We start from the raw sequence: 19,578 nt of genomic DNA, 5'->3' as shown, positions 1-19,578 counted from the left end.
AATACAGGATGTATACACACAAGTACCTAGAGCAGAGGCTCAAAGAAATATCTATACACCAATTTTAATGGAAGTATTATTCACAACAGCCAAAAAGTGCATTCAACCTAAATGTATATTGATGTATAAATAGATTTTTAAAAATGGCATATAGATGTATGTATGTGTGGGTGTGCATATATAAACAACTGAATATTATTCAGCATTAAAAGGAAGAAAACTTCGACATATTCTACAGCATGAATAAACCTTGAAGACATTTTGCTAGATGAAATATGCTAATGATAAAACAACAAATACTGTATGATTCAACTTACCTGACGTACTGAGAGCAAATTTATGGAGATGGTAATTAGAAGGTTGTCAGGTGCTGAGGATAGGAGGTACAGGGGAATTACTGTTGAATCATTCAATGGGAACACAATATTAGTTAAGATAAAAACGTTTTCGAGATGAATGGTGGAGTTAGTTGAACAATAATGTAAATTTACTCAATATTGCCTAACTATACATTTAAAATGCTAAAAATGCTAATTTTTGCATATATTTTAACAAAATAAAAAATATTATGAAACTGTTCTGCTGTCAGATATATGTGATATATGCATGATCGGGAAACTCTTGAGCACGTAGTAGTTGACCGTAAGTTTATACATTATTAGTACAATAATCTTGTCAAAACACTGAATACCCGTAACATACGTTAATATACTATTATATAAAAGCAAGAAGCCATGAGAATTATTGTTGTGTGTGAAAATTGAGTCTCTGAAATGAACAGCGAATGTCCCAAGATGTATTTTTATAAATATACATGCAATTACAGAGGAAGTGTACCGGAGGAAGTACTTACAATCTTGCATCTCCAGTTCTCTCTGGGAAGAAATCTGAGAGAGAGGCTCTGCAGGCAAGATTCACTTAAATTAAGTTTTTCATATGGCTTGGTATTCATATGGATAACACTTCTGTAGATACTAATGTTAAAAATATAAAATTAAAAAACAAAAGTAAAAAATATAAAGCAAAACAACATTTATGGCTTAAAATGTATCCCTGAATTTAAATTTCAATGCTTCAATGCATATGTTCCATTCTCTACTAAAATGTGAATGCTAAAACACATAAATGAATAGAAAGACACTTCCTGAAACTTTTATAGACTTTTTTGGTGATATACCTCTAAGAGAAAATGCTTAGGGGCCTGTAAATTACCCTTCTGAGAGGTCCTAAATCCAGAGGTTTAAAATTGCCCTGTGATCCCTCAGGGGACACTTTCTCTCATCAGAACTCTTGGCTGTTTCTCCTAGTTAATAATATAGTGGTGAATTCATATAAAATGGAAAATATTATTAACCTCGAACCAATGCCAGAAACTGTAAATGAAGACTGCAATGCATAACCGCACGGGAATTGTAAAGGTAATAAAGCAACCATGGTCAGGGAAAATGAAGCTATTCTGGATTCGTATTTTGAGAGCAGATACTGAAAACCATTCTTTGCATACACACTTGCAAGGTCACAGGCAGTTGGGGAATGAAATAGAAACGTTGCCCATCCCTACATTCTTATCGTGGTCTTCCCTTCTCATTTTGTGCCTGACTGTCAGATTTAATGAATGGGAAGTAAAATCTCTGATAAATTTGAGAATTTTGAAGAGTAAATTTACTCAAGTGTTTTTTCTTCTGTCCTCAGGAAAAAGGAATTCTAAAGTTGTCTTCCTTATCACTTGAGGAAATTGGTGAGGATATCATCCAACCAATTTGTTTCAAGGAGGAAGAGGATTAGAAGATGCTCTGATGGCCCTAGGTATTTCTGCATGCCCAGACCACCCATTTTTTTTTATTAATAGAAGGTAAAGTCATGAGTATAAAAAAGATTTAAAAAATGATTTTTTATACGTTTGCAAATGTGAAAATGAGGTGGTACCTTTCATTCACTATTAAATGATTATTGAAAGATATTTATAATCACAGAGGCGACCACCGTCATCATGGTAGTTTGTAAGGATTGCGCAGATATGCTATCACACCAGGTCTTGCTGTCCAGTGAATACACCAGGAAGAAATAATCTGAGCATCCTATAATTTTATTACAAGCATTTTTATCTAACATCAAGTAGAAAATTTAGTGTCTGTGTGATATTAATTCTTGATTCTCCTTCATTATGACTTCCTCCTGCTCTATGTCATCTTTAGCCTCCTTTGATAAATACACACTACTTATTTTTATTTTCCACGGTGTTATCAGTTGACCTCTGAAAACATTCAGGAGGATAGAGGATTGTTTTACTGTTTGTTTCAGCTACCCTTGTTAAGTATATTAGATGCTTTACAAGAAGTTTAATATCAAAACCTTATGTCTATGAGCCATACATCTGAGGCAAGAAAGATGCTCAACCATTTTCTGCTTCTAGAATAAACAACACACTGCATTTTATTGCATTTTATACCTATTCTGTTTTCAATGCTAGTTATAATCCAACTTTCTTTGTGTAGAATGATAACATGGGGAGCTATTTCTATCGTAGCATCCTGATGAACTCCAACTTAAAGACAAACAAGCAATGTAAACATGAATATGACCTGAAAATCTGATGAGTGCATTTAGATCTGTATAGACTAGTTATCAGTGTTACCTCTATTTCTACAGAAAACAAGAAACATGGCTGAGAAGTTAACCAACATGGCCAACATAACAGAATTTTTGCTCATGGGATTCCCTGATGACCAGGTGCTACAGAGAACGTACACCACACTCTTCTTCCTGATTTATCTGGCAGCTCTAGTAGGAAACCTCCTCATTATCACACTCACCACTATTGACCTGCATCTCCAAGTCCCCATGTACTTCTTCCTGAAGAATTTGTCCTTGATTGACATCTGCTATGTCTCTGTCACCGTCCCTAAATCCCTCGTGAACTCTCTGACAAACAGCCATTCCATCTCTTTTTTTGGATGCGCCTTGCAGGTTTTCTTTGTTATTTTTTGGGGGGGTACAGAGTATGCCCTCCTTCTAGTGATGTCCTATGACCGCTATGCTGCCATCTGCCATCCTCTGCACTATGAGGCCATTGTAAATAGAGGTTCCTGTGTGCAGATGGTAAGTGCATCATGGTTCAGTGGGTGTGTCTACGGATCCATTCATGTTGCAGGTACATTCTCTGTCCGTTTCTGCGGGCCCAACATAGTGCGTCAGTTCTTCTGTGATGTTCCATCACTGCTCACACTTGCTTGTTCCAGACAGCAAATTCTTGAATATGCATTTATTATTGCTAGTTGTTGTTTTGCTTTCACATGTTTTATTTTAATGGTTGTGTCTTATGTTCATATTTTTACTACTGTCCTAAGAATTCCATCCGCAAAGGGCAGAGTGAAAACTTTCTCAACTTGCGTGCCTCACCTCACTGTGGTGACATTGTTCCTTTTTTCTGGAATTATTACATATTTAGCTAAAAATTTTAAATCTTCTTCACTGAAAGTGTTGATATCTGTGCTTTACACTGTATTACCACCCACTTTGAATCCTCTCATCTATAGTCTGAGAAACCAGGACATGCAGGTGGCCTTGAGGAAGGTGGTAACTGGAAGAATGTCAAGAATATTTTTTTATTCAAATACATGAATATTTTTTGTTTTTGTTTTTGTTTTTAAGCTATAGAGTCAATTTTGAAGACAAGTCTAACATGGGATTGGACTTCTAAGGTTTGATGGTTTTGTCTTTTGCCCTTGTAGGGATAAAAGTTTGGTCCATTGCTTTCCTCATTGGGTTTTGAGGGGTATTATTAATATTGTTATTAGACACATAACAATTGTACACATTTATTGAGTAAAATGTGATCTTTACAGATATGTACATAACGTGTAATAATCAAATAAGGGTAATTAGAATATCCATCACCTCAAACGTCTGTCATTTTTGTATTGGGAACATGCAAAATCCTCTCTATAGCTATTCGAAATTATACAATAAATTGTTGTTAACTGTAGTTACCCCACATCACTAATTATCAGGGAAATGCAAATTAAAACCACACTGAGATATCATCTCACTCCAGTTAGAATGGCTATTATCAGAATAATAAAAAATAACAAATTCTGGGAATGATGTGGAGAAAAGGCAACTCTTATTCATTGTTGGTAGGAATGTAAATTTGTACAGTCCTTACGGGAAACAATATGGAGGTTTCTTGAAAAACCACAAACGGAAGTATAATATGATATAGCAGCCCCACTACTGGTTTTATATATAAAAAAAGGGAAATCAGTATATCAGAGAGAGATTTGCCCTCTCATGTTTATTGCAGCACTGTTCACAATAGCCAAGATATGGAATCAACCTAAATATATAAAATTTTATTAATGAATGTTTTGTTTCATGACAGTTATTTTTAAAAAGAGTCTTTTATTCTCTTTTGCTCCTCCACAAAATTTAGTGTTTTGTCTAAGAAAGTACCAGGTGAAAATTTTATCTAAATAGTGTAGTGAAAAATTTTCAGTTAAGTGGCTCTCTTTTTAGTAACTGATTTTATATCATGATGTTATTACTAGGGAGAAAATTCTGGGTGGTTTACATTCACCGTCGGTGTCTCCAAATAGCATATTTTGCTGCTAATCCAGAAAGTATAATTTATATTTAACACATCTGTAGTTAAAATGAGGTTGCACATACCTTATGCTAATTAAATATTGGTATGGTTCAGAACAGAGCAGTCAGAGGTGTGGCCAAATTTCTGTGGTCACTGATCACTCAAGAATTAGGAATGTATAAATAGAGTCATGAGAATTCCACTGAAGTCCAGGTTCAGATCAGTATCTCAGCAGGAATGCTGTATTTTGTTGGAAATAAACTTAAAGTCACCCATTACTGAAATGATTCTGAATATGTCTCTTATTTTTCTTTGTAAAACTAAAACTTCCATTGTCCATTCTTGATTCCTTAATCCTTTCTCCTTTTGGTAATTTATTTTCTCTTTTTCTTTCTTTCTTTTTTTTTTTTTTTTTTGTCTTTCTTCTTCTGCTTCTTAACTTTTCTTTTTTAGTTTAAGAATAGTTTTTTTGTTTTCTTGTATCCATTCAAAGATCTTTTCACAGCTAATTGTCATTCTCTTCCCAGTCAGATTACTCTGCTGACTACCTAAAGCACATTACCTTTAAATTCTTTGTTGTGACTTTTGTGTGGAAATGACCACTGTTGCATCTGCATGTCCTCCAGTGGATGGAACTGACCTTAACTTTTGTCACTAATCTATCACAATGCCTACCTTTAGTTTTGTCCTTCCTCATCTCTGTCACCTTAGTGTAGTGGTTCAGAAATTCTGTAAATCACTGAGTAGTTTTAAGGGAGACCTCAGGAAAGTGCTTATTCCAAACACTGTAATTTCATATTTCTTTTTGTGATTATATCTAATACTTTTGAATCATTATATATTCATTTTTCAATTATTTAATTTCCGATTTTAGGAACTTATGCTTCTGCACTCAAACATCTTCCTCCTGGGAATTTCCACTTATGTACAACCCATCTTTCTAATTGCTCTGAGTCTAGTTTGGGGTAATTCTGGACTCTGTTCTCTCTGTCTCAAACACATTCAATAACTCATCAAATCAGTGTTCCTTTCTTTTATTTCCCCAAAGCGTATATAGGCATCGACCACTTATTCCAATTTCACTGCTACCAGCCTGGGTCACAACCCAATCACCTGTCATTCAGATTATTTTTATATCTTCCAACCTCCTGTACTGGCTTCCCCCATGTCCTGACTCAGTTCATCCTAGACTTGCAGCTAGTGTAAGATCACCACTAATGGCTCCCCAGGTCACACCAAGGATAAGCAAAAATCCTCACAGTGTCTTCCAAAGGTTTCCACTACCAGTGCTTCTGTTACTTCTTGGATCTAGATTCTCCCACTCGTCACCTTCCTCAAATCAGTGTCCTCTGTGTTCCTGCCTCTGATAACCTTGTTCTCAGTGTTTCCTCTTGCTTAAAAACTTTCCTCTTAGATGTCTGCATAGATACATCTTCAGTCTTTCAAATATTTACTTTGTAAATGCTGCGTGAAACACAACCGTCTCTCTGTGTGTGTTTGTGTACCTTTGTCAGAGATTCAAAAGTAAATAGGGTCACTCTAACTTAAAATGCACATGATAATGAAGTTTTAATTAACCTAACACACAACAAAATTTGTTCTCTTATCGAGGTGAGTGGGCTCTATAGCATGAACCAAAACTAGTCTGATTTTTAAGTAAATTTAGATCATATTAGTGTTAAAAAGTTTTTTCAAGTGATTGATTTCTGGGAGTTTGACATCAGTCACATGCTGGACATTTTCATAATCATTATATTGAGAGAAAAAAATGTCATTAAGAAACACACTGAACCTGCAATACTGACAAATCAAATAATAAGTACAATTAAAATGTATTTTATACTATTTTGAAAAGAGACTTTTATATTCTCCCTATATGGTAGTCCCTCCTTATCCATGGAGGATATATTCAAAATCCCCAGTGGATGACTGAAACTAGAGATAGTACCAAACTGAATATGTGCTAAGTTTTTTAATCTAATAAATGAGACAGCTGCTAAGTGACTAATGGGTGGGTAGTATATCAGCATGAACATACTGGATAAAGAAATGGTTCATGGGACAGCATGAAATTTCATGCTACTCAGGACAGTGCACAATTTAAAATTTACAAATTGTTTATTTGTGCAGTTTTCCATTAAGTATTTTTAGACCGCTGTTGACTGTGGAAAACAAAACTGTGGATAATGGGGGACTAGTTTATAGTATATTGATATTGAACTTTTTCAATTTCAATTTCAATTTTTAATTGAATAATAATTGTATATATTAGTGGGATACAATATGATATTTTGATATATGCATACATTGTGAAATCAAGCTGATTAACATATTCGTCACCTTGCATGCTTGAATTTTACTTTGGTGAGAACTTTGAAAATCTACTTTTTTAGAAATTTTAAATATTTGATTAGAAAATCTCTTGTACTAAGAGTTTTGTTCCAAATGCTACTTTCATAATGCTGATGTGCTTTCATATAGAATTTTATTGTTTTATTTTAGTATAAACAAAATAATCTTAAATACCAATATACAAAGAAAAACATTTAACCAAATTAACCCATATTTTCATTGTTATGTGTCATTATTCATCAATATAAGTTCTTAAAATATGTATTTTATTATATAATATCCTAATCTAATGATACATCAAAATTTGATGGCTCTTAACCTACTCAATCATATATATATATGATTTCAAGATTATTGCTTCTATAAAAAATATTCAACTAATTTTTAATACATAAAACTTTATATTTTTTATGAGGTTCAGGGTTGACAAATGCTGGCAAGGATGTGGAGAGAGAGGAACTCTCCTGCACTGTTGGTGGGACTGTATATTAGTACAGCCATTATGGAGAATTGTATGGAGGTTCCTTAAACAACTACAGGGAGGACTTCCATATGGTTCAGCAATCCCACTACTGGGGATATATCCAGAAGATTGGAAAACATCAGGTCGAAGGGATACCTACACGCCCATGTTTATTGCAGCTCTGTTTGCAATAGCTAGGCAATGGATCCAACCTAAATGTCTACTGATGGATGACGGGATAAGGAAACTGTGATATATATACACAATGGAATACTAATCAGCCATAAAAAAGAATGAAATTCTACCATGTACAGCAATTTGGATGAGCCTGGAGAAAGTTATTCTAAGTGAAACAACCAAGGTACAGAAAGAGAAATACCACATATTCTCACTCATAACTGGGAACTGAATCGTTCAATAAACAAATGAATAATAAAAAGAGACAGAGAGAAAGAAAGAAACAACGATCACAGTAATTGAAATTTTAGAAATCTAGAGGTGGAAAAGAGGGGGAGGGGAGGGAGGGGAGCTAATGAGGAATTGTTCAACAGACACAAAGAATGATTGTGTATATTAATGATGAATAAACTAACTATTCGGATCTAACCACCACACGTTGTACACAATTATCGAAAACCAACTTTGTACCCCACATGTATGTATAATAAATTATCTAAAAACTTTAAAAAATATGCTCTTAAAAAAAACCTCCAAACAAAGTTTTGCATTAGACAAATCAATTTTAAATAAGAAAAGCAAATGTGGAGGACTTTTACTACCTGATTAACAGACTAACTATAAAGCTATGATAGATAAAACTGTGTTATTTGCATTAATATAAGCAAATGGATCTGATAAAACATACAGAAATAGATCCACAGATTTATAGCCAACTGATTTTCAAATAGAGGGGTCAAAGAAATTTAATAGAGAAAAAGTTGTCTTCATTAAAATTATATAGAAAATTTATTCATTTAAAGATATCAGAAATGTTAGTTCATGCCATACACAGAATTCACTAGAAAAGGGTCATTGAACTAATGACCCTTTAGTAAAAGTTAAAACTATAAAACTTGTAGAAGAAAACAGAAGAAAATCTTCATGAATTTGGAGTAGTCAAAGATGTCTTACATAGGACACATGCCAAAAATAATAAACCTAAAACATAAAATTGATAATACCAACCTCAGGAAAATTAAAAACTTTGTTCTTTAAAAAAATGTTAAGGAAACGAAAAGGCAAGCCAAAGAATGAAAGAATATATATATATATATATGATTTTCATTTCCCTGATACTGAGTGATGCTGAGCATTTTTTCATGTACCTGTTGACAATTTGTAAGTCTTCCTTCAAAAAATGTCTGTTTAGCTCCTTTACCCATTTTTAAAATTCATTTTTTAAAAAACTTTAACTTCTCAAAATACATTGTAGTTGATTTACGTGACCCTTTACCCATTCATCTTTCCTCCCTCCTTCTCTCCCCCACCCCCCACATCATATCTGTTCACTTGTCTTAATGAGTTCAAGGAATTGTAGTGATTGTTGTATCTTGCCCCCAATTGGTTTTTGTGTTTATTCATTTATTTTAGCTCCCACAAATAAGTGAGAACATGTGGTATTTTTCTTTCTCTGCCTGACTTGTTTCACTTAATATAATTTCCTTTGCCCGTTGTTAAATTGTATCATTTTTTTAAATGTGAAGTTGTTTGGGTTCTTTGTATATTCTGGATGTTAATCCCTTGTAGGATGTATGGTTTGCAAATATTTTGTCCCTTTCAGTGGATTGTCTTTTCACTCTGTTGATTGTTTTCTTTGCTGTACAGAAGCTTTTTAGTTTTATATAACCTATTTGATAATTTTTTTTCTTTTGTTGCCTGTCCTTTTAGGATCTTACTCATAAAGTCGTTGTCCAGTCCTATGTCCTGAGGTGTTTCCCCCTATATTTTCTTCTAGAAGCTTTTAGACTTCAGTCTTTAATCCATTTGGAGTTGATTTTAGTATGTAGTGAGGTTTATCAGTCTAGTTTTATTCTCCCACATGTTTCTCCAGCACCATTTACTGAAAAGGCTGTCTTTTCCCGATGTATGATTGTTGGTGCCTTTGTCAAAGATCGGTTGGCTATAAGTACCTAGGTTGATTTTTGGGTTCTCTATTATGTTCCATTGACCCATGTGTCTGTTCTTATGCCAGTACCATGCTGTTTTGGTTAATATAGCTTTGTAGTATAATTTGAAGTCAGGTAGTGTAATGTCTCTCCCTTTATTTCTTTTTGCTCAGGACTGCCTTGGCTATTCAAGGTCTTTAGTTCCCTATAAATGTTAGGATTGGTTTTTTCTCCTTCTTGGAAGAATATCATTGGTATTTTGGGGGGGATTATATTGAATCTGTAGATCCCTTTGGGTAATATGGACATTTTCACAATGTTAATTCTTCCAATCCATGAACAAGTAATGTCTTTCCATCTCTTGGTGTCCTATTTAATTTCTTTCAGCAGAATTTTGTAGTTCTCATTTTAGAGTTCTTTAACTTCTTTGGTTAAATTTATTCCTAGGTATTTTTTTCTGAAAAAGAATGAATAAATTTCTGGACCCATTCAAACTACCAAAACTGAACCAAAAAGATATACAAATCTTGAACAAACCAATAACAAGCAATGAGATTGAAACATTAGTCAGTAGTCTCCTGGCAAGGAAAAGACCAGGACCAGATTACTGCACCACTGAATTCTACCAATTATTTAAAGAACTAACACCAATCCTTCTCAAACTATTTCCAAAAATTTAAATAGTGACTATTCTCCCAAATTTATTCTATGAGGCCAGTGTCATCCTGATACTACAACCAGACAAAGATGCAACAATAAAAGAATGCTACAGGCCAGTATCCTTGATGAATGCAGATGCAAAAATCCTCAACAAAATATTGTTGTTTTTTAAAAATTTTTTAGATAAATTATTATACATACATGTGGGGTACAAAGTTGATTTTCAATAATTGTGTATAAAGTGTGATGGTTAGATCAGCATAGTTAGCTTATTCATCATTACAATATGCAATCATTCTTTGTTTCTGTTAACCAAATACTAATTAGTCCCCCTCCCTCTTGCCTGCCGTCGCTTTTTTCACCTCTAGTAACCATGGTTCTTTTCCCTCTGTCTCAAAGTTCAACATATTATTGTGATTTTTATTTTTTCTTTCTTTTCTCTGTCTCTATATATGGATTCAGCTCCCAGTTATGAGTGAGAACATGAGGTATTGCTCTTTCTGGAGGTGAGTTGTTTCACTTAGGGTAATTTTCTCCAGGCTCAACCGTGTTACTGCAAATGGTAGAGTTTCATTCTTTTTTATGGCTGAGTAGTATTCTGTTGTGTATTTATACCACAATTTTCTTATCCAGTCATACATTGATGGACATTTAGGTTGGTTCCATCACCTGGCTATTGTAAATAGAGCTGTCATAAATATGAGAATACAGGTGTCCCTTCAACCTGATGTTTTCCAATCCTCTGGATGTATAACCAGTAGTGGGATTGCTGGATCAAATGGTAATTCTATCTATAGTTGTTTGAAGAACTTCCATACTGTTCTCCATAATGGCTGTACTAATTTACAGTCCCACCAGCAGTGCAAAAGGGTTCCTTTTTCTCCACATTCTCACCAGCATTTGTTATTCTCTGTCATTTTTATAATAGCCAGTATGGTGGGGATGAGGTGATATCTCAAAGTGGTTATGATTTGCATTTCCCTGATGATTAGTGATTTTGAGCATTTTTTCATATACCTGTAGGCCCCTTTCCTATCTTCCTTTCATGAATGTCTATTCAGTTCTTTTGCCCATTTTTTAATTGGATTATTAGGTTTTTTGCTGTAAAGTTGTTTGTGCTCTTTTTATACTCTGAATATTAATCCATTTTTGGATGTGTAGTTTGCAAATATTTTCTCCCATTCTGTTGGTTGTCTTTTCACTCTTTTGATTGTTTCCTTTGCTGTTCAGAAGTTTTTACTTTGATATAATCCCATTTGTTAATTTTTTTCTTTTGTTGTCTGAGATTTTAGGGTGTTATTCATAGTCTTTCTTCAGTCCAAAATCCTGGAGTGTTTCCCCTATGTTTTCTTCTAGGAACTTTAAAGTAAACTTTCCAGTCTTATAATTAAGTCTTTAATCCATTTTGTGTTGATTTTATTATATGGTGTGAGGTATGCATTAAGTTTAATTGATATCCAGTTTTCCCAGCACCATTTATTTAAGAGGCAGTCTTCTCCCCAATGTATGTTCTGGTGCTCTTGTCAAAGATCAATTGTCTGTAAATATGGGGGTTGATTTATGGGTTTTCTGTTCTGTTCCATTGGTCCATGTGTCTCTTTTTATACCACTATCTTGCTGTTTTTGTTATAATAGATTGGTAATATAGTTTGAAGTCAGGAAGTATAATGCCTCTGGCTTTACTTTTTTTGCTCAGGTTTGCTTTGGCTATTCGGGGACTTTTGTTGTCCCATATGAATGTTTGGATTGCTTTTTCTATTTCTGTGAAGAATGTCACTGGTATTTTGGTGGAGAAAACATTGAATCTGTAGATGGCTTTTGGTAGTATAGACATTTTTACTACATTGATTCTTCCAATCCATTAATAAGGAAAGTCTTTCCATCTTTTTCTTTTGTCTTCTTTTATTTCTTTCAGTAGTGATATATAGTTCTCATGATAGAAACCGTTCATCTCCTTGGTTAGATTTATTGCTAGGTATTTTAATTTTTTGATGACTATTGTAAATGGGCTTACTTTCTTGATCACTTTTTCTTCCAGTTAGTGGTTAGAGTATAAAAATTCAACTGATTTTTGTTTATTGATTTTTTATCCTGAAACCTTACTAAATTCATTTATTAGCTCTAAGCCTTTTTTGTAGAATCTCTCGGGTTTTCTATATATAGAATCATGTCATCTGTGAACAAGGACAGTTTGATTTCAACTTTTTTTATTTGGATGACCTTTATTTCTTTCTCTTGTCTAATGGCTCTGACAAGTACTTCCAATACTATTTTAAATAGGAGTGGTGAGAGAAGTCATCTTTCTCTTGTTCCTGATCTTAAGGGGAAAGCTTTCAGCTTTTCCCCATTCAGAATGATATTGGCTTTGGGTTTATCATATATGGCTTTTATTATGCTGAGGTACCTTCCATATATACCTAATTTTTTGAGAGTCTTTACCTTAAAAGACTGTTGAATTTAAAAAATGCTTTTCCTGTATCTTTTGAGATGATCAAATGATTTTTGTTTTTTACGTTATTGATTTAGTGTATTACTTTTATTGACCTGCATATGTTGAACCATCTTTGCATTCCTGGGATGAATCCCTCTTGATCATGTTGTATAATCTTTTTGATGTGTTGCTGTATTCTGTTTGCTAGTATTTTGTTGAGGATTTTAGCATCTAAGTTCACCAAGGATATTGGCCTGTAGTTTTCTTTTGTTGTTGTGTCTTTTCTGGTTTTGGTATCAGGGTGATGCTGTCCTCATTGAATAATTTTGGGAGAATGGTTTCTGTTTCAGTTTTTTGGAATAGTTAGGAAAGAATTGGTTTTAATTCCTTTTTAAAGATTTGGTAGAATTCAGCAGTGAAGGCATCCAGTCCTGTTTGTTGGAAGATTTCTAATTACTTCTTCCATCTCTTTGCTCATTATAAGTCTGTTCAGTTTTTCTATGTCTTTTTGGTTCAATCTTGGTAGTTTGTATGTGTCCAGAAATTTATCCATTTCCTCCAAGTTTTCAAATTGGTTGGTGTTTAGTTGTTTGTAGTAATCTCTCATGATTCTTTGTATTTCTGTGGTGTCAGTTGTGATATCCCTTTTTTCATTTCTGATTTTTGTTATATGCGTCTTCTCTCTTCTTTTTTTAGTTAGTCTGGCTAGTGGTTTGTCTATTTGTTTATCTTTTTAAAAATACTACTTTTTGTTTCATTGATCTTTTATATCATAATTTTGGTCTCTATTTCATTTAGTTCTGCTCTAATTTTATTTTTTCTTTCCATATACTAACTTTGGGATTGGATTGTTCTCGTTTTTCTAGTTCTTTGAGTTGTAATGTTAGGTTGTTTATTTGAAGTCTTTCTGTTCTCTTGATGTAAGCATTTATTGAAATAAACTTTCCTCTTAGTACTGCTTTTGCATTATCCTGTAGGTTTTGGTATGATGTGTTGTTATTATCATTAGTTTTGAGAAACTTTTTTATTTTCTTTTTGGTTTCTTCTCTAACCCATGTGTCATTCAGTAGAATGTTGTTTAATTTCCAAGTATTTTTCTGATTTCCAAAGTTTTGTTTGCTATTAATTTCTAGTTTTAACCCATAGTGGCCTGAGAAGATGCATGAAATGATTTCATTTTATAAAATACGGTTGATACTTGATTTGTGACCTAATATGTGAGCTATCACAGAGAATATTCCATGTGCTGATGAGAAGAATGTACATTCTCTACTTTTTGTGTGAAACATTCTATATACATCCACCAAGTCCAGTTGGATCAGAGTGTAGTTTAAATCCTTTATTTCTCTATTGATTGGTTGCATTTATGTCCTGTCCAATGCTCACAGGGCAATGTTCAGGCCCCCCCAAATTACAGCATTGAAGTCTCTCTCTCTCTTTAGTTGTAATAATGTTTGCTCTATATATCTGAGTGCACCAATGTTGGAAGCACATATATTTATGATTGTTATGTCTTCTCGGTGGATAGATCCCTTTATCATTACATAATGGCCTTCTTTGTCACTTTTTATAGTTTTTGGTTTAAAGTCTATTTTATGTTATATAGGAATAGCTACTCCTATTCATTTTTGGTTTCCATTTGTATGGTGTATCTTTTTCCATCCTTTCACTATTAGTCTGTGAGAGTCTTTACAGGTGAGGTGGATTTCTTGTAGGCAGCATACAGTTGGGTATAGTTTTTTAATCCATTTGACCACTCGATGTCTATTGAGTTGGGAGTTCAATCCATTAACATTTCGCATTGCTATTTAAAGATATTGTCTAATTCCTGTTATTTAATTGTTGTTGTGTGGTTGTTTTGAGTATCTTTTGTTTCTTTCATTCCTGTTGTTATTTGACTTTGTAGTGTGCTGGGGGTTTTGAGGTGGTACTGTATATATTCTTTTCTTCTTTTCCATTTGCCTATGTGTTCTATCAGTTGGATTTCTTCTTCCTAGTGTTTTCATGGTGGTAATTATCATTATTATTATTATTTGGGGGGAGGGCAATTCTATGTTCAGAACTCCCTTGGCAGTTTCCTGTAGGGCTGGTCATGTGATGCTGAATTCCCATAGTTTTTGTTTATCTGAGAAATACAGTATATCCCTTTCATATCTGAAGTATAGTATTTTTGGATGGCAGTTTTTTTTTTCTTTTTGTACTTGAAATATATCATCCCATTCTCTTCCAGTCTTTAGTGTTTCTGATGAGAAGTCTGCTGTTAGTCTGATAGGGACTCCGCTATAGATGACTTGACATTTTTCGTTTGCTGTTTTTAGGATTCTGTCTTTGTTCTTGACTTTTGCCAGTTAAACTACAGTCTTGGGGAGGAACTTTTTGGCTTGAATCTGTTTGGAGATCTTTGAGATTCTTGAATCTGGAAATCCATTTCTCCTTCAATATCAGGGAAGTTTTATTATCTCATGGAATAGGTTTTCAATGCCTTCTTCTTTTTCTTCTCCTTCTGGAAAACCCATGATTTGGATGTTTGTATGCTTCAGGCTTTCTGATAGCTTTTGAAGATTTTCTTCGTTTTTTTAAAATTCTTTTTTCTTTGTCCACGTGGGTTATTTCAAAAACACTGCCTTTGAGATCAGAAGTTCTTTCTTATGCTTGCTCTAGACTGCTGCTAAAGCTCTCAAATGTTTGTATTTCTTTGAATGAGTCTTTCAGTTCCAAGAGTTCTTGGAACATCCATTTTTATGGCATTAGTTTCTTTTTAGATTTCCTCCTTCATATCTTGGATTGTTTTTCTCATTTCACTATGTTATCTGCGTGACTCTTCTTGTATCTCACCAAGCATCTGTAAGATTATTGCTTGGAATTCTTTCTCAGATATCTCAAGGATTTCTTGTAGATTTGGGATCCTCTATTTGAGAATTACTGCATTCCTTTGAGGGTATCATAGTTTTTTGTTTTTTCACATCACTATGATCCTTACATTGATGTTTGTTCATCTGGTGGAGCAGTTGTTTCTTCAGCTACTCAGGTTTCTTTTGAAGAGAGAGAATCTCTCCTGAAGATTTGTTTTATGTTGTCTGTTGGGTGGGATATTTCAGTTTTATTCCAGGTAGACTCTATAGTTCCAGAATTTTCAGAAATACTCAAATAAATGTTCCAGGTAGAGTCAGCAGACTGGGGAGTGCTGACCGGTGTGGTGTTACAGAGGGTGACAGGGGCCACATGGATTGGGGGACCTTATGCTCTGGCCTAGCAGTGCTGGACTCCTATAGTGGGAGCTGTGAGGGGTGGAGCTCCAGAGGCCATGGCTTGGTGGTGTGAGTTTCTTGTCACTTAACCACATAGGGCAGGACTACATAGGGTGCAGCTCGGCAGATCCACATGGGGTAGTGCTCTTGTGACAATGAACTGGTGGCTAAAGGCTTCTGTGATGAAGAATACATTGGGCAGTGCTCCAGAGGCTGTTGCCTGTAGGCTTGAGCCACTTGTGTTGGAAGATACGTGGTAGGGAGGAGGCTTCCAGGGATGCTGTTCAGTGTTTCAAAAGGGGTGAGGCTTCCAGGCTGGAGCTGAGTCTTTGAGGCCTCCTATAGAAAAGCTGCAAGTGGTAGGGCTCCCAGGGATGATGTAGGACCACTCAGGCCTCTCCTGGTGAAAGCTATGAGGACTGAAGTTCTCAGGGCTGGTACTGGCCTGCTGAGGCCTCTCCCAGCTCAAGTCACAGGAGGAAGGACACCTGGGACTGGTGTAGAGGTGTTCAAGTCTCTACTGGCAAGAACTGAGAGGGGTGGGGCTGCTGGAGCTGGTGTAGATGTACTCAAGTCACTGTCAGCAGGAGCCACAAAGGGTGGGGCTTCTTGGGCTAGTGCTGGGCTGATGAAGCCTCTCTTGACAAGAGCCACAAGAGGAGGATTTCCTGGGGCTGGTATGGAGGAGCTCAAGTTACTCCTGGAGGGAGTCAAGTGGGGCTGGGCTCCCAGGGTTGTTGTAGTCTCTCAAGTCCCTCCCAGGGAGAGCCAGTGGATGGGTCTCCTTGGTTCATTGCTTAACCACTGTGGCCTCTCCTGGTGAAAACCATGGGGGGCTCCCAGTGCCATTGCCAGAGTACTGAGGCTTTTCCCTGCGGGATCTTCAGGGGCTGGGACTCCTGGGCCAGTGAGTAGGAACTCAAGTCACTCCTGGAGGGAGCTGTGAGTGGTGGGACTCCTGGGGTTGGTGCCGAGAAGCTGGGGACTTCCCCAGAGAAAAACATGAGGGTCAGGATTCACAGTGCCATTGCCAGATTACTTAGGCCTCTTCCTGTTAGATCTGTGGGTGGTGGGGCTCCCAGGCTGGTGTGGAGGAGCTCAAATCACTCCTGGAAGGAGCCATAATGGGGAGGCTCCTAGGGCTGCTGCCACACCACTGAGGCTTTTCCTTGTGGGAGCCACCAGGGGCAGTGCACCCAGAGATGATGCTGAGCTGTTCTGGTCTCTAGTGGTGAAAGCCTCCAGTGTTTACTGCCCATTGGCTCCAGCCTCCCACTATGGAAGCCACACAGGGTGGGGCTCTGGAGGCTGCAGCAGGTGCTGCAACACTCTGGTGTTGGGGGCTAGGGGCTGCACAGTGGCCATGGTTGGATTTGCCTGGCCTGCAGTTACAGCAGCTGGGGCTGTGGCTTTGAGGCAGCATGGGCCATGCAGTGGTATACATAGTTGTCTGCTGCAGTGAGCAAGAGAAACTCCTGTAGGGGGAAATGAATCCCTGCCCTGGGGCCAGACAACGTTGCTGCCAGCCTCCACTGTGGTAAGGGTGAGCGGGGGCGGTAGCTGCTGTGGGTACCACTGAGAAGTGCTCCAGCTGAGTAGACTCTTCTTGTCTCAAGCGAGAATTTCTCCTGTGCTGATTTCTGCTGTCCACTCTCTGCTCTGTATCTCTTCTGTAGGAGAACTGCATGCCGGGCACCTCTAGTGTACCATCTTCATCCACAACAAAATATTAGCAAACACATTCAACAGCACATCAAAATATTATACACCATTATCAAGTGGGATTTATTCCAGGGTTGCAAGGATGGTTCAACATACACAAATCAATAAATGTGATGTACCACATCAACAAAAGCAAGGACAAATACCATATGATTATCTCAATAGATGCAGAAAAAGCATTTGACAAAATTCAGCATCAATTCGTGATAAGTACTTTCAACAAATTAGGTATAGAAGGAAAATATCTCAACACAATAAAAGCCATATATGACAAATCACCACCAACATCAACATCAATGGTGAAAAACTGAACGCTCTTCCTTGACAGGCACAAGACAAGGGATGCCCACTGCCACCACTCCTACTTATTGTAGTATTGGAAGTATTAGCCAGAGCAATCAGGAAAATGAAAGAAATAAAGGGCATCCAAATTGGAAAACACTTTGTTAAATCGTCACTGTTCACAGATGACATGATACAGAAAAACCCATAATCTCTCCCAAAAAACTCTTAGAACTGACAAACCAATTCAGTAACATTGTAAGATAGAAAATGAATGCACAAATATCAGTAGAATTCTTATGCACCAACAATGAACAAGCAGAAAATGAAATCAAGAAAGCAAGCCCATAAATATAACAATAGTTACCCAAATCACTGGTAGACTTTAACAAACCTCTCTCACTGGAGGTAAAATCTAACCTGTCCTCATAAAGAATAATAATTTAGAAATACATAGTAGATATAGAGACATTATTAACATTTGATGCAATATCATACAGGGGACAACTGCACATCAATTATGTGATGAGTCATAAGATAAATTGAAATCATATAGTCTGTACTCTAACCACAGTGGAATTAATTTAGAAATTAATAACAGAACTATAAATTTAATATTATCTGTAGGTTTGAAAAATAAACAATAAACACTAAAATGGCTTAAGGAAAGGTAAAGTGGAAAGTAGAATAAATTTTCAAATGACTAAAAAAGAAAATACAATATATCACAATTTTCAGGAGCAGAGAATGTTGTTGATAGAGGAAATTTTGTATAGCTTTAAATACATCTATCATCAAAGAATAAATCTATCAGAGATTATAAGGTGAGTTTTTCCATTACTCAGGTAGAATTATAGTGTTGCAGAGAAATAATCAATACAAAATCATGAGCCTGGTAAGTGGTAATTTTATTAATTTATTATTCTGGTAATTAATTATAATAATAGTTTATTAAATGCATACTATAGACTTTTAGGGTTATGTTAATGTTTCTGAACTATCAAACAAAACAATTATCAATGATGAAATAAACTACAGATATTATTGCAGAAAAATACAACACAGTGTATGAGGAAAGCATAGTGTTAATAATTTTATTTTTAAAAATTTATTTTAACACATTCTAATAATAAATGCTTGTCATAGTCTAGACAACTGAAAATGTATCAGATTATTTAGTTTTAGAGAAAAAGAATTAACATTATATCAACTTACTTATATTTGTAAGGGAACCTATATTGTGGAGGGCATGATGGAATGGAAGATGTTCTAAAGAGTTTGAAATGTGCCTGACTTCAAGAAAGTTATTATGTAAGAAAATTCTGAGAAATGACTGTAGATGGGTAAGTTGAAAAAAAAATCAGTACTATGAAGTTAAATGAAGAATTTAGATTTAACACAATAAGTAATAGTTACTGAATGGGAGAGATAAACTACATTATATCTTGATTTTGGAAATCCTGGAATTTAGTGTGGTGGGTATTATTTTATTACAGATATTGGTCAAATAATGGAAAGAGTAAATGCCTTAAGATTATAAAAGATATTAATGACAAAGTTTGATTAAATCATGATTTATTATAGCTTTAGTATAAAAAGAAAATTATAAATGTGCTCAAAGTAGTCATATTTCCCAAATGTTGTGATTACAAAATATATTTTTTACCAAAAATTAATTTGAATGTTCATCAAGTTAATCAGCTCTTGAAGTAAAAGTAGACTTGTCTCAA

General features: G+C 35.4%; 1 protein-coding gene across 1 annotated transcript; it reads left to right on the top strand.

Annotated features, from left to right (window-relative positions):
* The first annotated feature begins 2,661 nt into the window (after window positions 1-2,661).
* Window positions 2,662-15,001, top strand: LOC134376009 (olfactory receptor 14L1-like). Its single transcript, XM_063094708.1, has 2 exons — window positions 2,662-3,576; window positions 14,915-15,001. Exons 1-2 carry the CDS (start codon window positions 2,662-2,664, stop codon window positions 14,999-15,001), a joined length of 1,002 nt encoding a protein of 333 aa, XP_062950778.1.
* Window positions 15,002-19,578: the final 4,577 nt, after the last annotated feature.

Source organism: Cynocephalus volans, chromosome 4 (assembly GCF_027409185.1).
Source record: "Cynocephalus volans isolate mCynVol1 chromosome 4, mCynVol1.pri, whole genome shotgun sequence".
In the NCBI taxonomy this organism is placed as follows: Eukaryota; Metazoa; Chordata; class Mammalia; order Dermoptera; family Cynocephalidae; genus Cynocephalus; species Cynocephalus volans.
This window is presented reverse-complemented; position numbering and strand designations above follow the sequence as displayed.